The sequence below is a fragment of the Lissotriton helveticus genome, chromosome 8 (genome assembly GCF_964261635.1).
Source record: "Lissotriton helveticus chromosome 8, aLisHel1.1, whole genome shotgun sequence".
NCBI classification, from domain to species: domain Eukaryota; kingdom Metazoa; phylum Chordata; class Amphibia; order Caudata; family Salamandridae; genus Lissotriton; species Lissotriton helveticus.
Genome location: NC_136069.1, coordinates 448,546,633 through 448,567,247, shown reverse-complemented (window position 1 = coordinate 448,567,247; position 20,615 = coordinate 448,546,633). Strand labels below are relative to the sequence as shown.

General features: G+C 49.3%; 1 protein-coding gene across 3 annotated transcripts in view; it reads left to right on the top strand.

Moving 5' to 3' along the window:
• The window catches only part of ZC3H13 (zinc finger CCCH-type containing 13), a 401,604-nt gene that overhangs the window by 188,885 nt on the left and 192,104 nt on the right, over nt 1–20,615 (top strand). For all 3 annotated transcript variants that reach the window (XM_078657316.1, XM_078657317.1, XM_078657315.1), the window contains exon 13: nt 12,053–12,692. In XM_078657316.1, coding sequence (XP_078513442.1) covers nt 12,053–12,692 — 640 coding nt within the window. The remainder of the gene's footprint in view (nt 1–12,052; nt 12,693–20,615) is intronic.

Sequence of the window (20,615 nt, the reverse complement as noted above, 5' to 3'; positions counted from 1 at the left end):
TGGGCCAACTCTTTACTGCCGTTTATGTATCGGAGTGTCATTTACGCACCTCTTGTATCAATGACAGCGTACTACATGGGGTTATTGTTCAGTCCACCTCACTCGTTGGATCGTATCCCATGTAAATTACTGTATTTTCTGATCATGCACACATTAACCTGAATAGGAGTGCGCTAGGAGTGCGCTAGGAGTGCGCTTCAGTGTTGGGGCTGGTTGGCCAGCTCCTGAGGCGGAAGCCGGGAGAAAGGTTAGCGTTTTTAAAACAATTTGATCCTTTATATTTGTGTCATTACCTGTTGAAGCCCTCTCCCCTGGGCACTCCCCCTCCTTGGAAGCTCACTCGTGGTCACCACGCGCAGCCGATTTAAACGCTGCCGCGGGTAAAATCTTCTTCTTGCTGCCATAGCCTGAAGCGAGGCCACGCCCACTACCCCGAGGCCACGCCCCCCTCTCCGCCACTAAAGGATGTGCTTCAGCCGGACACGCAGCGGACGCGCACTGTGGGCGCGCGCTGCGGGCGCGCCAAAGGTAAGCCCGTCCGCGCCAGGACGGGCCCAGGGCCCAGTCCCCCTGTTCCTCTCGCCTTGTCACCCATCAGCTACTCTTCAAGCTCCCTCCGGAAACTCGCTATGCGTGCCCATGACCCCTGTCTCCACTCGATCTCTCCCGATGAGCATTATAACAAATGCAACCACTGTCCATATAGACTCACCCCCCACTCACCTCCTAAAGCTAGGACAATCAAAATGGCTCTGCTTAACTGCAGATCCCGCCCCAAACACAGCACCGAGATAAACCTCCTAATACTGAACAACGACATAGAAGTGATGTTCCTCACGGAAACATGGATCAACTCATCATCCGACCCTGATATAGTCCAAGCCCTACCACCGGGCTACATAATTAAACATCTAGATAGACCTCAAGGGTCAGGAGGCGGCATAGCAATTATCACCAAAGCCCACCTCACTTGCCAACTTAAGGACAGCCCAATCCTCGACTGTGAAAATACTCATTTCTCCCTACATCTCTCCCCGGAGAAAACTCTCAGGTCTTTTAATATACCGACCCCCGGGCCCACTCGGACAGTTCCCTAACTCCCTGGTGGAGACTGCCACCTCCCTAGCCTGTCTATCTTCCAACTTTACAGTGCTAGGAGACCTTAACATTCACTTTGATGACCTAGGGAACAAAATAGCTGGAGACCTCAAAGATGACCTAGCAGCACTCAGCCTCACCTTGAAAAACTCTCACTCCACCCATAACAAAGGCCATCTCCTGGACCCTATCTTTTCAAACATCCCGGAACTCACCTCATCCACACCCCTACCTATCCCCTGGACAGATCACCACCTCATCCTCCTCAAACTTCCAATATTCACCGAAATAACCCATAGCCTTCCTCCCCAAGCACCCGCTCGCCCGTGGCATAAACTTGACACGGACGCCTGGACTAGCCAGCTGATAGCCTCCACCCCCACCCTGAACCCGGACCCCTCACTAGCAGACACCCAAATCCGAGATTGGATAGAATCATCCCTGGACGCTGTTCTCCCCCTCAAACATCTCCCCAGCAAGAGGGCATCATTTAAGTCTCCCTGGTTTACTCTGGAATTGCGCGAACTACAGAAAAAATGCAAAAGACTCGAACGACTCTGGAGGAAAGATTGGACCTCAAACAACAAAGATATCTATAAATCGTCCATGAAGCAATACAAAACCCTCTTTAAAAATACGCAAGCTACCTACTACGAAGGGAAAATCCTAGCTGCCTCCAATTCCTCGAAGGAGACCTACCGCATAGTAAAATCGCTTATGAAAGTTCCCGAACCGCAGCCAGCCGCGGATCCCACCGGCGCCAGATGTACCCAACTCGCGGAGTTCTTTCCATCCAAAATCCTCAAGATCATAAAGACCTTCCCTAAACCCCACCCCCCAACTGACCTGCCATCAGAAACCACCGATCAAGACGCCCCCGTCCTGAAGGCCTTCCCCCCCCCCATCTCCATCGAGAGGTTGGTGGCCACTCTCAACCATGTGAAGAGTGGCTCCCCGGATGATCCAGCTCCCATGGGCAAACTAAAACTGGTAGCCCTACAATATCCCCTCTTGTCACCAGGTTGATAAACGCCTCCCTCTCCTGCGGGACAGTCCCTGTCAACTGGAAAAGTGCGACAGTATGGGCACTTATTAAAACAAGCATTTACAATGCAATGGTTTTGCCTTTGTTAAAGTTAGAGCTATTGGCATTGCTCTTGACACTCTGAAGCTCCACTCTGAAGCTCCACTCTGCACTCTGAAGCTCCACTCTGCACTCTGAAGCTCCACTCTGCACTCTGAAGCTCCACTCTGCACTCTGAAGCTCCACTCTGCACTCTGAAGCTCCACTCTGCACTCTGAAGCTCCACTCTGCACTCTGAAGCTGCACTCTGAAGCTGCACTCTGAAGCTGCACTCTGAAGCTGCACTCTGAAGCTCCACTCTGAAGCTCCACTCTGAAGCTCCACTCTGAAGCTCCACTCTGAAGCTCCACTCTGAAGCTCCACTCTGAAGCTCCACTCTGAAGCTCCACTCTGAAGCTCCACTCTGAAGCTCCACTCTGAAGCTCCACTCTGAAGCTCCACTCTGAAGCTCCACTCTGAAGCTCCACTCTGAAGCTCCACTCTGCACTCTGAAGCTCCACTCTGCACTCTGAAGCTCCACTCTGCACTCTGAAGCTCCACTCTGCACTCTGAAGCTCCACTCTGCACTCTGAAGCTCCACTCTGCACTCTGAAGCTCCACTCTGAAGCTCCACTCTGAAGCTCCACTCTGAAGCTCCACTCTGAAGCTCCACTCTGAAGCTCCACTCTGAAGCTCCACTCTGAAGCTCCACTCTGAAGCTCCACTCTGAAGCTCCACTCTGAAGCTCCACTCTGAAGCTCCACTCTGAAGCTCCACTCTGAAGCTCCACTCTGAAGCTCCACTCTGAAGCTCCACTCTGAAGCTCCACTCTGAAGCTCCACTCTGAAGCTCCACTCTGAAGCTCCACTCTGAAGCTCCACTCTGAAGCTCCACTCTGCACTCTGAAGCTCCACTCTGCACTCTGAAGCTCCACTCTGCACTCTGAAGCTCCACTCTGCACTCTGAAGCTCCACTCTGCACTCTGAAGCTCCACTCTGCACTCTGAAGCTCCACTCTGAAGCTCCACTCTGAAGCTCCACTCTGCACTCTGAAGCTCCACTCTGAATCTGCACTCTGAAGCTCCACTCTGCACTCTGAAGCTCCACTCTGAATCTGCACTCTGAAGCTCCACTCTGCACTCTGAAGCTCCACTCTGAATCTGCACTCTGAAGCTCCACTCTGCACTCTGAAGCTCCACTCTGAATCTGCACTCTGATGCTCCACTCTGAATCTGCACTCTGAAGCTCCACTCTGCACTCTGAATCTGCACTCTGCAGCTCCACTCTGAATCTGCAGCTCCACTCTGCACTCTGAAGCTCCACTCTGAAGCTCCACTCTGAAGCTCCACTCTGAAGCTCCACTCTGAAGCTCCACTCTGAAGCTCCACTCTGAAGCTCCACTCTGAAGCTCCACTCTGAAGCTCCACTCTGAAGCTCCACTCTGAAGCTCCACTCTGAAGCTCCACTCTGAAGCTCCACTCTGAAGCTCCACTCTGAAGCTCCACTCTGAAGCTCCACTCTGAAGCTCCACTCTGAAGCTCCACTCTGAAGCTCCACTCTGAAGCTCCACTCTGCACTCTGAAGCTCCACTCTGCACTCTGAAGCTCCACTCTGCACTCTGAAGCTCCACTCTGCACTCTGAAGCTCCACTCTGCACTCTGAAGCTCCACTCTGAAGCTCCACTCTGAATCTGCACTCTGAAGCTCCACTCTGAAGCTCCACTCTGAAGCTCCACTCTGAAGCTCCACTCTGAAGCTCCACTCTGAAGCTCCACTCTGCACTCTGAAGCTCCACTCTGAAGCTCCACTCTGCACTCTGAAGCTCCACTCTGAAGCTCCACTCTGCACTCTGAAGCTCCACTCTGAATCTGCACTCTGAAGCTCCACTCTGCACTCTGAAGCTCCACTCTGCACTCTGAAGCTCCACTCTGAATCTGCACTCTGAAGCTCCACTCTGCACTCTGAAGCTCCACTCTGAAGCTCCACTCTGAAGCTCCACTCTGAAGCTCCACTCTGCACTCTGAAGCTCCACTCTGAAGCTCCACTCTGCACTCTGAAGCTCCACTCTGAAGCTCCACTCTGCACTCTGAAGCTCCACTCTGCACTCTGAAGCTCCACTCTGCACTCTGAAGCTCCACTCTGAAGCTCCACTCTGCACTCTGAAGCTCCACTCTGAATCTGCACTCTGAAGCTCCACTCTGCACTCTGAAGCTCCACTCTGAAGCTCCACTCTGAAGCTCCACTCTGCACTCTGAAGCTCCACTCTGAAGCTCCACTCTGAAGCTCCACTCTGCACTCTGAAGCTCCACTCTGAAGCTCCACTCTGCACTCTGAAGCTCCACTCTGAAGCTCCACTCTGCACTCTGAAGCTCCACTCTGAAGCTCCACTCTGAAGCTCCACTCTGAAGCTCCACTCTGAAGCTCCACTCTGAAGCTCCACTCTGAAGCTCCACTCTGAAGCTCCACTCTGAAGCTCCACTCTGAAGCTCCACTCTGAAGCTCCACTCTGAAGCTCCACTCTGAAGCTCCACTCTGAAGCTCCACTCTGAAGCTCCACTCTGCACTCTGAAGCTCCACTCTGAAGCTCCACTCTGCACTCTGAAGCTCCACTCTGAATCTGCACTCTGAAGCTCCACTCTGCACTCTGAAGCTCCACTCTGAAGCTCCACTCTGAAGCTCCACTCTGAAGCTCCACTCTGAAGCTCCACTCTGAAGCTCCACTCTGAAGCTCCACTCTGCACTCTGAAGCTCCACTCTGAATCTGCACTCTGAAGCTCCACTCTGCACTCTGAAGCTCCACTCTGCACTCTGAAGCTCCACTCTGAATCTGCACTCTGAAGCTCCACTCTGCACTCTGAAGCTCCACTCTGAAGCTCCACTCTGAAGCTCCACTCTGAAGCTCCACTCTGCACTCTGAAGCTCCACTCTGAAGCTCCACTCTGCACTCTGAAGCTCCACTCTGAAGCTCCACTCTGCACTCTGAAGCTCCACTCTGCACTCTGAAGCTCCACTCTGAAGCTCCACTCTGCACTCTGAAGCTCCACTCTGAATCTGCACTCTGAAGCTCCACTCTGCACTCTGAAGCTCCACTCTGAAGCTCCACTCTGAAGCTCCACTCTGAAGCTCCACTCTGAAGCTCCACTCTGAAGCTCCACTCTGAAGCTCCACTCTGCACTCTGAAGCTCCACTCTGAATCTGCACTCTGAAGCTCCACTCTGCACTCTGAAGCTCCACTCTGAAGCTCCACTCTGCACTCTGAAGATCCACTCTGCACTCTGAAGCTCCACTCTGCACTCTGAAGCTCCACTCTGAAGCTCCACTCTGCACTCTGAAGATCCACTCTGCACTCTGAAGCTCCACTCTGCACTCTGAAGCTCCACTCTGAAGCTCCACTCTGAAGCTCCACTCTGAAGCTCCACTCTGAAGCTCCACTCTGAAGCTCCACTCTGAAGCTCCACTCTGAAGCTCCACTCTGAAGCTCCACTCTGAAGCTCCACTCTGAAGCTCCACTCTGAAGCTCCACTCTGAAGCTCCACTCTGAAGCTCCACTCTGAAGCTCCACTCTGCACTCTGAAGCTCCACTCTGCACTCTGAAGCTCCACTCTGCACTCTGAAGCTCCACTCTGCACTCTGAAGCTCCACTCTGAAGCTCCACTCTGAAGCTCCACTCTGAAGCTCCACTCTGAAGCTCCACTCTGAAGCTCCACTCTGAAGCTCCACTCTGAAGCTCCACTCTGAAGCTCCACTCTGAAGCTCCACTCTGAAGCTCCACTCTGAAGCTCCACTCTGCACTCTGAAGCTCCACTCTGAATCTGCACTCTGAAGCTCCACTCTGAATCTGCACTCTGAAGCTCCACTCTGCACTCTGAAGCTCCACTCTGCACTCTGAAGCTCCACTCTGCACTCTGAAGCTCCACTCTGAAGCTCCACTCTGAAGCTCCACTCTGAAGCTCCACTCTGAAGCTCCACTCTGAAGCTCCACTCTGAAGCTCCACTCTGAAGCTCCACTCTGAAGCTCCACTCTGAAGCTCCACTCTGCACTCTGAAGCTCCACTCTGAAGCTCCACTCTGAAGCTCCACTCTGAAGCTCCACTCTGAAGCTCCACTCTGAAGCTCCACTCTGAAGCTCCACTCTGAAGCTCCACTCTGAAGCTCCACTCTGAAGCTCCACTCTGAAGCTCCACTCTGAAGCTGCACTCTGAAGCTGCACTCTGAAGCTCCACTCTGCACTCTGAAGCTCCACTCTGCACTCTGAAGCTCCACTCTGAATCTGCACTCTGAAGCTCCACTCTGAAGCTCCACTCTGAAGCTCCACTCTGAAGCTCCACTCTGAAGCTCCACTCTGAAGCTCCACTCTGAAGCTCCACTCTGAAGCTCCACTCTGAAGCTCCACTCTGAAGCTCCACTCTGAAGCTCCACTCTGAAGCTCCACTCTGAAGCTCCACTCTGAAGCTCCACTCTGCACTCTGAATCTGCACTCTGAAGCTCCACTCTGCACTCTGAAGCTCCACTCTGCACTCTGAAGCTCCACTCTGAAGCTCCACTCTGCACTCTGAAGCTCCACTCTGAAGCTCCACTCTGCACTCTGAAGCTCCACTCTGAAGCTCCACTCTGAAGCTCCACTCTGAAGCTCCACTCTGAAGCTCCACTCTGAAGCTCCACTCTGAAGCTCCACTCTGAAGCTCCACTCTGAATCTGCACTCTGAAGCTCCACTCTGAAGCTCCACTCTGAATCTGCACTCTGAAGCTCCACTCTGAATCTGCACTCTGAAGCTCCACTCTGAAGCTCCACTCTGAAGCTCCACTCTGAAGCTCCACTCTGAATCTGCACTCTGAAGCTCCACTCTGCACTCTGAAGCTCCACTCTGCACTCTGAAGCTCCACTCTGAATCTGCACTCTGAATCTGCACTCTGAAGCTCCACTCTGAAGCTCCACTCTGAAGCTCCACTCTGAAGCTCCACTCTGAAGCTCCACTCTGAAGCTCCACTCTGAAGCTCCACTCTGAAGCTCCACTCTGCACTCTGAATCTGCACTCTGAAGCTCCACTCTGCACTCTGAAGCTCCACTCTGCACTCTGAAGCTCCACTCTGAATCTGCACTCTGAAGCTCCACTCTGCACTCTGAAGCTCCACTCTGCACTCTGAAGCTCCACTCTGAATCTGCACTCTGAAGCTCCACTCTGCACTCTGAAGCTCCACTCTGCACTCTGAAGCTCCACTCTGAAGCTCCACTCTGATGCTCCACTCTGATGCTCCACTCTGATGCTCCACTCTGAAGCTCCACTCTGAAGCTCCACTCTGAAGCTCCACTCTGAAGCTCCACTCTGAAGCTCCACTCTGAAGCTCCACTCTGAAGCTCCACTCTGAAGCTCCACTCTGAAGCTCCACTCTGAAGCTCCACTCTGAAGCTCCACTCTGAAGCTCCACTCTGCACTCTGAAGCTCCACTCTGCACTCTGAAGCTCCACTCTGAAGCTCCACTCTGCACTCTGAAGCTCCACTCTGCACTCTGAAGCTCCACTCTGCACTCTGAAGCTCCACTCTGCACTCTGAAGCTCCACTCTGAAGCTCCACTCTGCACTCTGAAGCTCCACTCTGAAGCTCCACTCTGAAGCTCCACTCTGAAGCTCCACTCTGAAGCTCCACTCTGAAGCTCCACTCTGAAGCTCCACTCTGAAGCTCCACTCTGAAGCTCCACTCTGAAGCTCCACTCTGAAGCTCCACTCTGCACTCTGAAGCTCCACTCTGAATCTGCACTCTGAAGCTCCACTCTGCACTCTGAAGCTCCACTCTGAATCTGCACTCTGAAGCTCCACTCTGCACTCTGAAGCTCCACTCTGCACTCTGAAGCTCCACTCTGCACTCTGAAGCTCCACTCTGCACTCTGAAGCTCCACTCTGCACTCTGAAGCTCCACTCTGCACTCTGAAGCTCCACTCTGAATCTGCACTCTGAAGCTCCACTCTGCACTCTGAAGCTCCACTCTGCACTCTGAAGCTCCACTCTGCACTCTGAAGCTCCACTCTGAAGCTCCACTCTGAAGCTCCACTCTGAAGCTCCACTCTGAAGCTCCACTCTGCACTCTGAAGCTCCACTCTGAAGCTCCACTCTGCACTCTGAAGCTCCACTGAAGCTACACACCGCGCAGGGCAGCTCTGGATGCTGATGCGAGAGGCCAGCTGGGAGGCGCGCTGCTCGTCTTCCTGCTCGTGCTGACTCGGAGAGAAAACTTGTTTTCATTGGGAGAGCGGCCTTCAAAGACCCGGTCACTGCGCCTCTCCGAGTGTTTAGCTTGGGATAAAATGGGCGCAGTGTTGTGGTGATGACAGTAGAGCAAGGGAGGTGCCGGCAATGCCGGACCAGACTCGGGGGCGTTCCCGGCGTCGCGTGACGTCGGCAAAAGGCAAAGAATGTCAGGAACGCCCCCGTGTCTGGTCCGGCATTGACGGACAGGCCCCTCGTCCAATGGCAAGGCTCCGTTTACGGAGCCAGCCAATCAATGACGAGGGCCGACCCAAAGCACCCTACAGTTCTCAACAGGATTTCGCCTGCGCGAAAAGCTGCGCAGAGCGCAGCTTTCGCTAGGCAAAACCTAAAAAAACAACCTAGACCCACTGGACCCCTCAAACTTTAGACCCATCTCCCTCCTCCCAGGCATTAGCAAAGTGGCAGAAAGAATTGTAAACGAACAGCTCTCAATATTTCTAGAGACCAACAACCTCCTCCGCCACTCCCAGACAGGGTTCAGACCAGGACAGGGGACTGACACCGCCCTCCTGGCCCTAACAGAGGAGACAAGGTCCATCCTGGACGCAGGGGGATCAGTGGCAGTGATCCTCCTGGACCTGAGTGCCGCCTTCGACACGGTGGACCACACCATCCTCCTCCACCGCCTCCAAAAAAATCGGCATCACTGGGACTGCCTTGGCCTGGTTAAAATCATTCTTGGAACATAGGGCCTTCCAAGTAGCCGACAGCTACGGTCGCTCCAAAGCTCTCCCTCTGAACTGTGGGGTTCCCCCAGAATCTTCCCTGAGCCCCACCCATTTTAATGTTTACATGGCCCCTTTGGACGACACTGCCTCACCATTCGGCATAAAGATGGTCATGTACGCCGACGACACACAACTAGTCGTCTCCATCAACCAGGCAGATCAATCCATGGAGAACTTAGTCTCATGTCTGCATAACATTTCAAAGTGGATGGGTGACTCCAGACTCAAACTTAACGGAGAGAAATCTGAAATCATGCTCCTGGGTGACCCAAATAAACTTCCCAACACCCTTGCCTGGCCATCCAGCATGGGCACCCCTCCCACACCAAAACAAGAAATCAAGAGCTTAGGCTTTTGGCTCGACCAGGACCTCAGCTTCAGGGCCCAAGCAAGAAAGACAGCCGGCACCTGCTTTGGGCTCATGCGAGCAGCCCTGAAGATCCTCCCACTCATTCCCCCCCAGTCTAGGAAAATTCTGATCCAGGGCCTCATCATATCGAGACTAGACTACGGTAACGCCCTGTACCTGGGCGCTCCAGTAGCTGTGATTAAAAAAAACTTCAGCATGCCCAGAATGCCGCAGCAAGGCTGGTCACTGGGACAAATTCAAGGTGCTCGGCTAAACCCGCCCTCAAGGCACTTCATTGGCTCCCCATTCAGGAGTGCATCACCTTTAAAGCCCTATGCATCTCTCATAAAATCTTACAGGGCAAAGGCCCACCCATATTAAGACCACTCATCAATCCCTACAAATCCACCAGACGGCTCAGGTCGGATTCCCTATTTCTGGCCAGCGTCCCCAGGATAAGAAGAGCACGCACGGGCGGTCGCCGATTTGCTTACAACGCCCCTAAGCTCTGGAACAGCCTCCCCATTAGCATCTGCAAAGAAAACAACCTGCTCTCATTCCGCAGACTACTGAAAACCTGGTTGTTCCCCCAAAAATCCTTCCTCAGGAGCACTATTAGCCCGCTCACTATAGCGCTGGGACGCCCGAGGGTAGCTACGCGCTCTATAAATCCGGAATCAAATCAAAATCAAATCTTTCGTTTTCAGTTTTCTCCTTTAATAGTTACCTTTTCAAAACTTTGCTTCTCCACTTTTTATTTAAATGTTATTTAGGAAAATAATAGTTATCTGGGCAGTGCTAACGGTCAATTGCATGACACTGATTTCATATGCAGTGCATCGCATCCCACGTGTTCACTTCCTCTAAACCAGGAGACTATTATGGAATGCTGTTGTCAATAGTGTATTATTATTTAACCATTCCAAGATGGCCAGGATGTTTGTTCCAAATGTAGTGCCCATACTGAAACTTTAAAAGAACAGTAGGCCATTTTCAATACCTTTGCAGGATGGACATCCACTGCTGTTTTTGTTGTTGTTATTGAACGCATAAGACCGGCGTGTTTTTACACAGCAGTATGCTTTTTTTCTACTTGTCTTTAAGCTCATTATATTCTCTCCTGATGTTTTTCCAGTGTGTGATTTGTTCACTTATTCTGGTTCTGCTGTCCAGTTCGTCATTTGAGTAGTGTCCTGTTGCATTATCTTTAATGTATTCTGTGTTACCAGTACTGTCTTTATTCCATGATTCCTTAGACCATTATGTTATTTCCACTATCTGGTGATTTTTCTGTTTTATTTATATTTCTTTGGAGCTTCATCCCGGTTTATGTTGCATTTTAGGGTCGATATGCCTGACATGAATGAGAAGCATGTGTCCCAAAACCTGTGTTTTATTTAATTGATCACTAGCAATGACTTGTTTATCCATTCTTTCATTGAGGCCTCTCAGATTGAAGGTACCAAAATGTATCCAGCCTATTTTGCACTAACGAAATTCATGATTTCTTCATTTTAATACTTTCTAAAATAATAGTTTGCTTGCTATGTGCCTCTATGAAATGCACAGCGGCGGTATATTTCCTTTGTGTAATAACATGTATTAGCCAACGTGGGTGTTTTAGTGCGTATATGCACTTGTTGGTCATAAATGTCTCCTGGTATTTCAATTGGAGTTTTCTGTGGGTGTTAGAATATCTGTATTTACGACAATGGAATGTTTCCTTTGTTTCAGTGGTGCATTATATGCATTACATTTTCAGTTCGCTTTTTCTTTTGTTTACACTTCTCTGGTGCACACCTATTGGAATCTCATTAAATATACTTTTCAAGCTTCTGCTAGTGGATAGAAGCGTTTATAATGTAGAAGGTTGGTTTGATCTTTGTCCATAGGTTTGTGATTATCTCCCCCCTCATACTAGTGCATCCAATAATTAAATGCCTGCTCTCTGTATATTAGGCTTAAATGTAATGCTGTCACTTGTTCAGTTCATCTGTGTTTTCTAGATGTTTCACACTAATTGTAATGGACATAACAAATAAAGGATCAATAATCCGATTGTGACTTTGCACATACCCATGCATGTTTTTTTAGAACTAGACTACACATGAAGGAATTTTCCATTTTGTTCATGGCTGGCTAATAGCCATTAGGAGGCAGTACTGTATGCAACACTACAGTGATAACCACCATTAAAAAGGGGGGGGGGGGGTACCATTTAATTCCTTGTATTTTTCTGAAGGATTCAGAAATTTTTAGGAGAAATGATGTACTTGTATTTGTTATTGCTTGTGGCTCCTAGAAAGTCTAAGGCGTGCCCAGAATAGAACACTTATTTAAGATGCAACTCTCCAGTGAGACCTACTTAATCATTTTGTTGATTCTATACCAAGTGCTTCCTTTGTATCTGCCCTAGAATTAAAGTAGTGATAATGAATGGTATAAGAACCCATTTTCAGTTGCATTTAAAATAGGGTAAATATACAGCTTCATCTTAGTTTGCACTGGAATTGAGCTGTAGTAATAATTATACTCTGACTACTTTCAACAGATCAAAGAACAACTTCGCCAGTTCGGCATCAAGGAAGAAATGATGACCTTGAGCGTGATGAACGGCGTGAGGAGCGGAGAGTAGACAGACCTGATGACAGGCGAGATGAGAGAACAAGAGAACGAGAACGAGAGAAAGAGCGTGAGCGAGAAAGGGAAAAGGAGCGTGAATCTGAGCGGGAGAGGGCCCGTGAACGCGACCGAGAAAGAGATAAAGAAAGAGACCGCGAAAGAGACCGTGAAAGAGAGAGAGAGCGGGAAAGGGAACGAGAAAGGGAGGAGCGTGAAAGAGAGAAGGAACGGGAAAAGGAGCGGGAGAAGGAGCGGGAGAAGGAGCGGGAGAAGGAGCGGGAGAAGGAGCGGGAGAAAGAACGTGAAAGAGAAAAGGAGCGAGAGCGTGAGAAAGAGCGGGAAAAAGAGAGGGAGCGGGAAAAGGAGCGTGAAAGAGAGCGTGAGCGGGAAAGAGAGAAAGAGCGAGAGAGAGAGAAGGAGCGAGAAAAGGTTAGAGAGAGGGAAAAGGAAAGAGAACGCCAAAGAGAATGGGATGAGAGAGAAAAGACTAAAGAAGATCGCAGAGAGAAGAGGGAGGATATACGCGAAGAAAGAAATCCTAAAGATGTCCACGATGAGCGTAAATCTAAGTAAGAGCAATATTTATTTTTGCTGAATGCATAATATGAATGTGTTAATCAGATGCCACCTACTTAGAGACTTTTCATGATGTTAATGAGAGTTTGTCAAAATGCATATATTATCAGTCTAGAGTAGGATGAAGATATTTTCTTCTCATTTTTTATTTTTTAAAGAAATTGTTTGGTGTTAATACATGTTCTAAAATGTAAAATTATGTAGCTTATGTCCACTTTCGGGTGATCCTTGATGTTTGGCATGTGGTAACATTTGAGCAACTTAGTTGAGCAACAGTTAGAATAGTAACAATCAGTAAGGACTACTATTACAGTATTTACACCAAGGCTTCCGCCAACAGGACTGGTACAAGCCAAATAATGCAGAATCATTTAGCTTGTCGGGCCACCTGTTTGAATGCTTTCTACATCGCCTGTTTGAGTTAAAACCCCAGATGTTCAGTTTCCATTAAAAAAAAAAAAAAAAAATCTAACCCGGTGACAAAGGTCTCACCCAAGAATAGTTTATCTTGAATATCAGTGTGCCAAAATGTCTCATTAGTTCAGGCGACTGGCCTATCTGGGAAAGAGCAGGTTTCCATTAACTGGAATTATTTACTACACAGTTTAGAGATTGGTGAAAGACCCAGCTCTCAGTTTTTGAATTTGGGAATATGAACAATTAAGTTAGTACACATCATAACATCCTCTATGAGATCAACATCAGAGGACTGAATCTCTAAAACAGTTTTTGCTGTAAATGTTTTCTGGTGGTGTGGGTCACACTGCAAATACAGTTTGCCGAGACAGTTATTTGGCCTCAAGGCCTGCTTCAGCAGTCCCAACTGAGAACAGCACTTGCAGGAGTTAGAGGCCCGATATTCTGAGACCCATCCCCACGGTTAAAACCTGTTGAGAGGAGTCGTCATGTGAAGACCAACATGGGGGCTGATGTGCTACATGAACAAAGGACAACCTGCAGAACATTGTCTCAAATTGGCACTTTCCAGTCATTCCATCTGAAAGAAACACGTTAGTGATAGATTCCTTCCCTTAGAATTACCCCAGACGTCAGACTGGATCCGAAAAGTTTTCGTCAGCAGTACCCCTGCGCGTTTATAGGCGTCGTCGTGCGGCTCCGCGTATGTCGCTGGCGTCGTTGCCGAGATGAAGTCGCCGAAGCTACTTAGACGCGCTGACGTCTGCTCTTTCTTTTTCCGCGCCAGCAAGGGCAGATGCGGAGAGAGCGGTACCCGCAGTCAGTTTTTGACTGGAGTTATTTTTGGGACTTTTGTCTCTGTTTTTTGAGTCTTTGACTCCTGGTGTATAGGGATGCCCGGTTTTAAGTCTTGCGCGTCTTGTCCCCGCACGATGTCGGTGATGGACACGCACCGTGAGTGTCTCTACTGCCTGGGGCGCGACCACGACTCCGAGTCGTGCCCTGAATACCGGGCCATGGTTCCGAATACTTTGCGAGAACGGTACCGAAAGTTGCCTGAGGCCCGGGAGTCGGCTCTGCGCTGTTGAAGGTCCCGGTCCTGTTGGAGGTCGAGGGACCGGTCACGGAGCCGCCACCACCATCGTTCATCAAAGTCTTCGCACTCTGAGTCAGGTAAGGCGAAGCACAAGAAGTTGAAAAAGCGGCGTCGCTCTTCACCTTCCCCTAGCCTGTTGCGTGATATGGCTGAGGGTGCGGGTGGTGCCACCCTGTGGCTCCGGTGGAGACTGCGCTGTTGCCGATGGCCTACCCGCCCTTCCCGGGTGCGTTGGCGACTCCGGCCCAGCTACAGGACTTTGTCAGCCATGGTCCACTTTTTAGTCCCATTGGCCCCAGCCTGCATGCCTTCGGGCCCCGCGGGTCCGACTGGGGGTCCTCGCTCCTCTTCCTCTCAAGAAGCTGGAGCAGTTTGGGAAGAACATATTTGAGGCTTATGAGCTGCAGATTGAACACTGTGCATAGATCGCCACCTAGTGTTGGGCCCGGATGTTTGACAGTGTGTTGTTGTCCTGAAAAGTTTTTTGAAAGTCACGAGATAGGTGACTCCTCCTTTGGACCACAGTGCGCAAGGGCATCGGCTCCATCCCCAGCTTGTTTTTTGCCGCATTTGGGCTCGGATGTGTTTCCTGCGCTCCGGTTTGGAACCGATTTCCCCTGGCGCGCAATCCTCACCCAGTTCGATGGTATTGTTTCCATCGCGCTCCACATCGATGCGATTCTTCACCACTTCGAAGTCTTCGATTCCGGTTGTCGACGAAGGCTTTCGGGCCTACCTAGGCCTTACTTTCTGGTTCATGGAAAGGACGCCATTCAAAAAATGTCCTCGATGTGGGTTGAAGTTTCCCGACACCGACCTACATGAAGTGCGCAACCTTTGCCTTTCACCGGAGCACGAGGCCAAAGAATGTTCCACTTGTGCCTCGTTCCTCTCCAAGAAGACGATCCGGGACCGACGAGCTCGAAGAACAATGGCTCACTCGTCCGCTTCGATCCCCGACGACATCTCCGAAGAGGGCGTTGACGTGTCAGAACACCAGCACGCCGAAGAGAGTACCAGCTTCTCAGACGCCAATGACTCAGACGTCGAGGAAGCCACTTCAGCTCAACGGGTCGTAAGTAAGATAGTCTACCCCAACCCTTCCTCTACACCCTCTAAAAAGGCTTCAGGCACACCCTCACCTCACCTTTGGGCCCGGGTGCACACCGAGAGACTGCTTCCCACGCCCCGCCTTCGGGCCTGGCAAAGAAGCCCATTAAGCCTTCAGGCGGCTCAGGCTCGAGCCAGCCTATCCCCGTGCCGATCCTATACCGACACCGAAGAAAAAGCAATCTTCCTCAACCACGCCGACAGTTGCTCTGACACCTAAGCACACAGCGCCAAAGACTGGTAGCGGCTCATCGATGCCGAAACCGCTTTCAGAGCAGACTAAAAAAAGTCTAAAGCTCAAGAACACGCTTCGGAAGCGAAAAAACACCCGGAACCGAAGAAACCGGTTCCAGTAAAGGACATTTCAAAAGGGCACACTTCGAAACCAAAACCAGCTACCGACTCTGGGCCGAAAAAACCTACGGAGCCGAAAAGCTCGACGCCGAAGGATCTGCCCTATTCAGAGGAACTTTTCACACCTGATCCTAACCAAAAAACTCTTGTAAAGGATCCTGAGACTGGTCAATTGACTCTCAGTTCCAAGAAGAGACCACTTGATGAGCCAGCACCTCCTCCAAAGAAGAGAGACATTGCAACCTCTCCATTAAGGGTCCCTTCTCCACCACCTCCCCATACTATTCCTCCTCCTCCACCTCACCATTCACCTATACCATCCCCTAATCCAGACGATGATGTAGACACAGACTCTGATGACATAGGTGGGGGTGCACATGACCCAGCAGGGACCAATAGTCCCCCTCAGTCACCTAATCCATGGGATGATTACAACATCCCTGATGTGCCTTAAGTCCCACAAGACGATATATACCCTTCTAGGCTTTCCCCACCAGAGGACAATATAGGTTTTAACCTACTAGTCCAAAGAGCTGCCTAATATCATGGGGTGGACTTACACACCGATGCGGTGGAGGAAGATTTCCTACTAGACACTTTTGATAACACACAAAGGTCTACTGCCATTTTACCAATACTTAAGGGTGTCATCAAACACACAACAAAGGTTTTTAAAGACCCTGTCAGGGCTAGGGTCCTCAATCCTTGCATTGAGAAAAAATATAAAGCTGCCCCTACAGATCCAGTCTATATTAAAGGTCCAGCACCATTAGACTCTTTAATAGTGTCTAATGCACGTAAACGTGCTAATTCTCAGACATCAGGTGAGGCCTCACCACCAGACAAAGAATCCAAGCTACTTTAAGCCTCCGGTAAAAGATCAGCGTCACAAGCAGCTAATATCTGGTGCATTGCCAACACCCAAGCGTTGCTGGCCAGATATGACAGGGCACATTATGATGAACTAGAGTCCATAATGCAGCATCTACCAGACAAATACAAAAATAGGGCCAATGAACTTCTACAAGAAGGTAAAAATATTACTAATACTTCAATTTGTTGTGCCCTAGATGCTGCAGACACCGCCTCAAGGGCAATCAATACCAGCACCCTTCTATGTAGACATGCTTGGCTACGTATCTCAGGTTTTAAACCTGAGGTACAAAACTCCATCCTAAATGAGCCATTTGATGAGACACATTTATTTGGGCCAAATGTCGATGTGCCTTTAGAAAAGATGAAGAAAGACACTGATACAGCAAAATCTATGGGAGCCTTGCAGCAGCAAGCTCACAGACGTTCTTTTCGTCGCTCTTCATACAGAGGCAACACTAGAGACTGCTCCTCGGAAAGTCCCTCCACTTCTTACAAAACCCCTAGCCAATCCACATTCACTAAGGGCTACCAGAGAGGGGGTTACAGGGGTAACAAAGGCAGAGGCAAAACCAACAACTCCCGTTCTGCCTCTACCCCTACCCAATGACTTTCCTCCCCTTCCCCCCAACATTCCACTCCTGGGGGCAGAAGACTGCAACAATTCCTTCCTGCCTGGACCAACATCACATCAGACAGGTGGGTGCGACAAATTATTCAGTCAGGTTACTATCTAGAACTAACATCTACCCCTCCAAACATACCACCCAAACAGCGTCCAATGTCACAAGAACATCTATCACTGTTAAAGCAAGCAAGTTAGTTCTGCTACAAAAAAGTGCAATAGAACCAGTTCCTCTGCACCAACAAAACAAGGGGGTTTACTCTCTATATTTTCTAATTCCAAAAAAGGACGGCTCTCTAAGGCCTATTCTAGACCTCAGAACGCTAAACATATACATACAGTCAGGCCATTTTCACATGGTCACACTCCAACAAGTCCTTCCGCTACTGTCACAAAACTACTTCCTTCCTACTTTAGATCTCAATGACGCATACTTCCACATTCCCATTCACAAGGCTCACAGGAAGGATCTCAGATTTTTAATAGACGGGCAACACTATCAATTCAAAGTACTCCCATTCGGAGTCACAACAGCACCAAGAGTATTCACCAAGTGCTTAGCAGTAGTGGCAACGCATTTACGAAGGCAGCACATCCATGTCTTCCCGTACCTTGACGACAGGCTCATAAAAGCCAGCTCATACAACCAATGCGTGGAACAAACTCATGCCACGATACAACTGCTTCACGACTGGGGTTTACAATAAACCATGCCAAGTCCCATCTACAACCATCCAAAGTACAACAGTACCTCGGTGCCACAATAAACACCTCAAAAGCGCTAGCTTATCCCACTCCAGCAAGGATAGCCAGCATGCAAACTCTTCTAACAAAGTTTCAGCTACAACACTCCCTTCCAGCACTAGTGTTCATGCAACTCAGAGGGATGATAGCCTCTTGCATTTTCATAGTGCCCCATGCAAGACTTCAAATGCGTCCGCTACAAGTATGCTTATCACGTCAATGGAACCAGGCTCAAGGTCAATTGACAGACCTAGTGTTGGTAGACGGTCAGATTCATCGCTCTCTGCAGTGGTGGAACACCAAAAACCTTTCCAAGGGACAACCGTTCCTAGAGCCAGTTCCTCAGATAATCTTGACTGCGGACGCATCGCTCTCCGGCTGGGGAGCCCACCTACTGCAACACACCACGCAAGGCAGGTGGACACCGCAACAAAAGTTACTCCACATCAACCATCTGGAGTTACTAGCAATATTCCTAGCACTAAAAGCTTTCCAAAATCAAGTATCAAACAAAAGCTGTGTTAGTCCGCACAGACTACGTGACAGCCATGTATTACATACAGAAGCAGGGAGGCACACACTCCCTGCAGCGCTCTCAACAAGCACAGGACATATGGCGGTGGGCTATACCTCAAAACATATTCCTTCTAGCCCAGCATGTTCCAGGAGTACAAAATACCATAGCAGATCTGTTAAGTCGTCAAACACAACAGACCCACGAGTGGGAACTTCATATGCAAGTTCTTCAGCCATTCTTTCAGATGTGGGGACAACCTCAGATAGATCTATTTGCCACCCACGAAAACGCCAAATACCCAATCTTCGCCGCCAGATGTCCACACCCACTGTCCAAAGGCAATGCGATATGGATGAACTGGTCAAACAGATTTGCGTACCCTTTTCCACCTCTACCACTCTTGCCACTAGTAGCACGAAAACTACAGCATTCTCTCATCCTCATCCTAGCTGCTCCAACGTGGCCCAGACAGCCGTGGTACACCACACTGCTACAGCTGTCTGTAGTACCGCACCAAAAATGGCACCTCTCTCCACACCTCTTAACACAGAACCGTGGAGAGATCAGACACCCGGACCCAGCTCAGCTCAACCTTGCGATCGGACTCCTGAAATCCTAGAATTTGGATATCTGAACCTTCCACCAGACTGCATGAATGTCATAAAAGAAGCTAGACGTCCAACCACTAGGGCATGTTATGCAGCCAAGTGAAAACTATTTGTAATATATTGTCACAATAACAATATTAATCCTCTAGATGTGTCTATTCAACACATCATAGGATACTTACTGCATCTCCAAAGATGTAACTTAGCCTATACGTCTATTAGACTACATCTTGCTGCAATAGCCGCATATCTGCAAAACAGACAACATCTATCTCTATTCAGAGTGCTGGCCATTAAAGCCTTTATGGAAGGCCTCAAAAGAATAATTCCTCCCAGAGTACCACCGTCACCTATGTGGAATTTAAACGTTGTTCTCACACGGTTAATGGAACCTCCCTTCGAACCCTTACTTAAATGTGAACTACAATTTTTTACGTGGAAGGTTGCGTTCCTAGTAGCTATTACTTCTCTGCGGAGATTTAGTGAACTACAAGCACTAACCATTCAAGAACCCTTCTTGCAAATGCATCACAATAAGGTAGTTCTGCGTACTAATTCAAAATTCTTGCCCAAAGTCCTTTCTCCCTTCCATCTCAATCAATCTGTGGAACTGCCCGTTTTCTTCTCGCAACCACAGACAGTACCAGAAAGAGCTCTTTAAACATTAATGTCAAAAGGGCATTGCTATACTACATAGAGAGGAAACAACCCTTTCGTAAGACAAAACAACTTTTTGTGTCTTCCTCACCACCACACAAAGGTAATCCCATTTCAAAATCTGGGATAGCTAAATGGATTGTCAAATGCATACAGATTTGTTACCACAAAGCTAAACATACGTTATCTGTTCCTCCTAAAGCCCACTCTATAAGAAAAATGGGGGCTTCAATGGCATTTTTAGGGAACATTCCCCTAGATGACATCTGCAGATAGCTACATGGTCTACACCGCACACATTCACAAAACACTATTGTGTAGATGTGCAAACCAAGCACCAAGCAACAAGCTAATGTGGGCCAGGCTGTTCTTAAAACATTATTCCAAACTACTGCAATAGATAGGGGTGGTCGCCGCTAAGAGTGGGTACTGCTATACAATCTATGCACAGTGTGTAATCTGCAGCTCATATGCCTCGAACGGAAATGCTACTTACAAGTATGCATCTGTTCTTGGCATTTAGAGCTGCAGAGTTGCACACGCCCACCCGCCTCCCCGGCTACCCTTGTCTGTTCCAGTATTATCTTAATTAGATACAAATTACATGGGCATCCTTCCTTTTTCTTGCAAAGCTCCATCATTTCCCTAATGACGAAAAACAATCTGGGGATGGAGCCGATGCCCATGCTCAATGTGGTCCAAAGGAGGAGTCACCTATCTTGTGACTTCCAAAGAACTTTTCAGGACAACAACAAACTGCAAACATCCGGGCCCAACACTAGGTGGCGATCTATGCACAGTGTGCAACTCTGCAGCTCTACATGCCAAGAACAGATGCATACTGGTAAGTAGCATTTTCCTTTCACTTCTGCCAGTTCAGGGCTGCAGTCTGTGAACACTGCAGGCCTCTTGGGC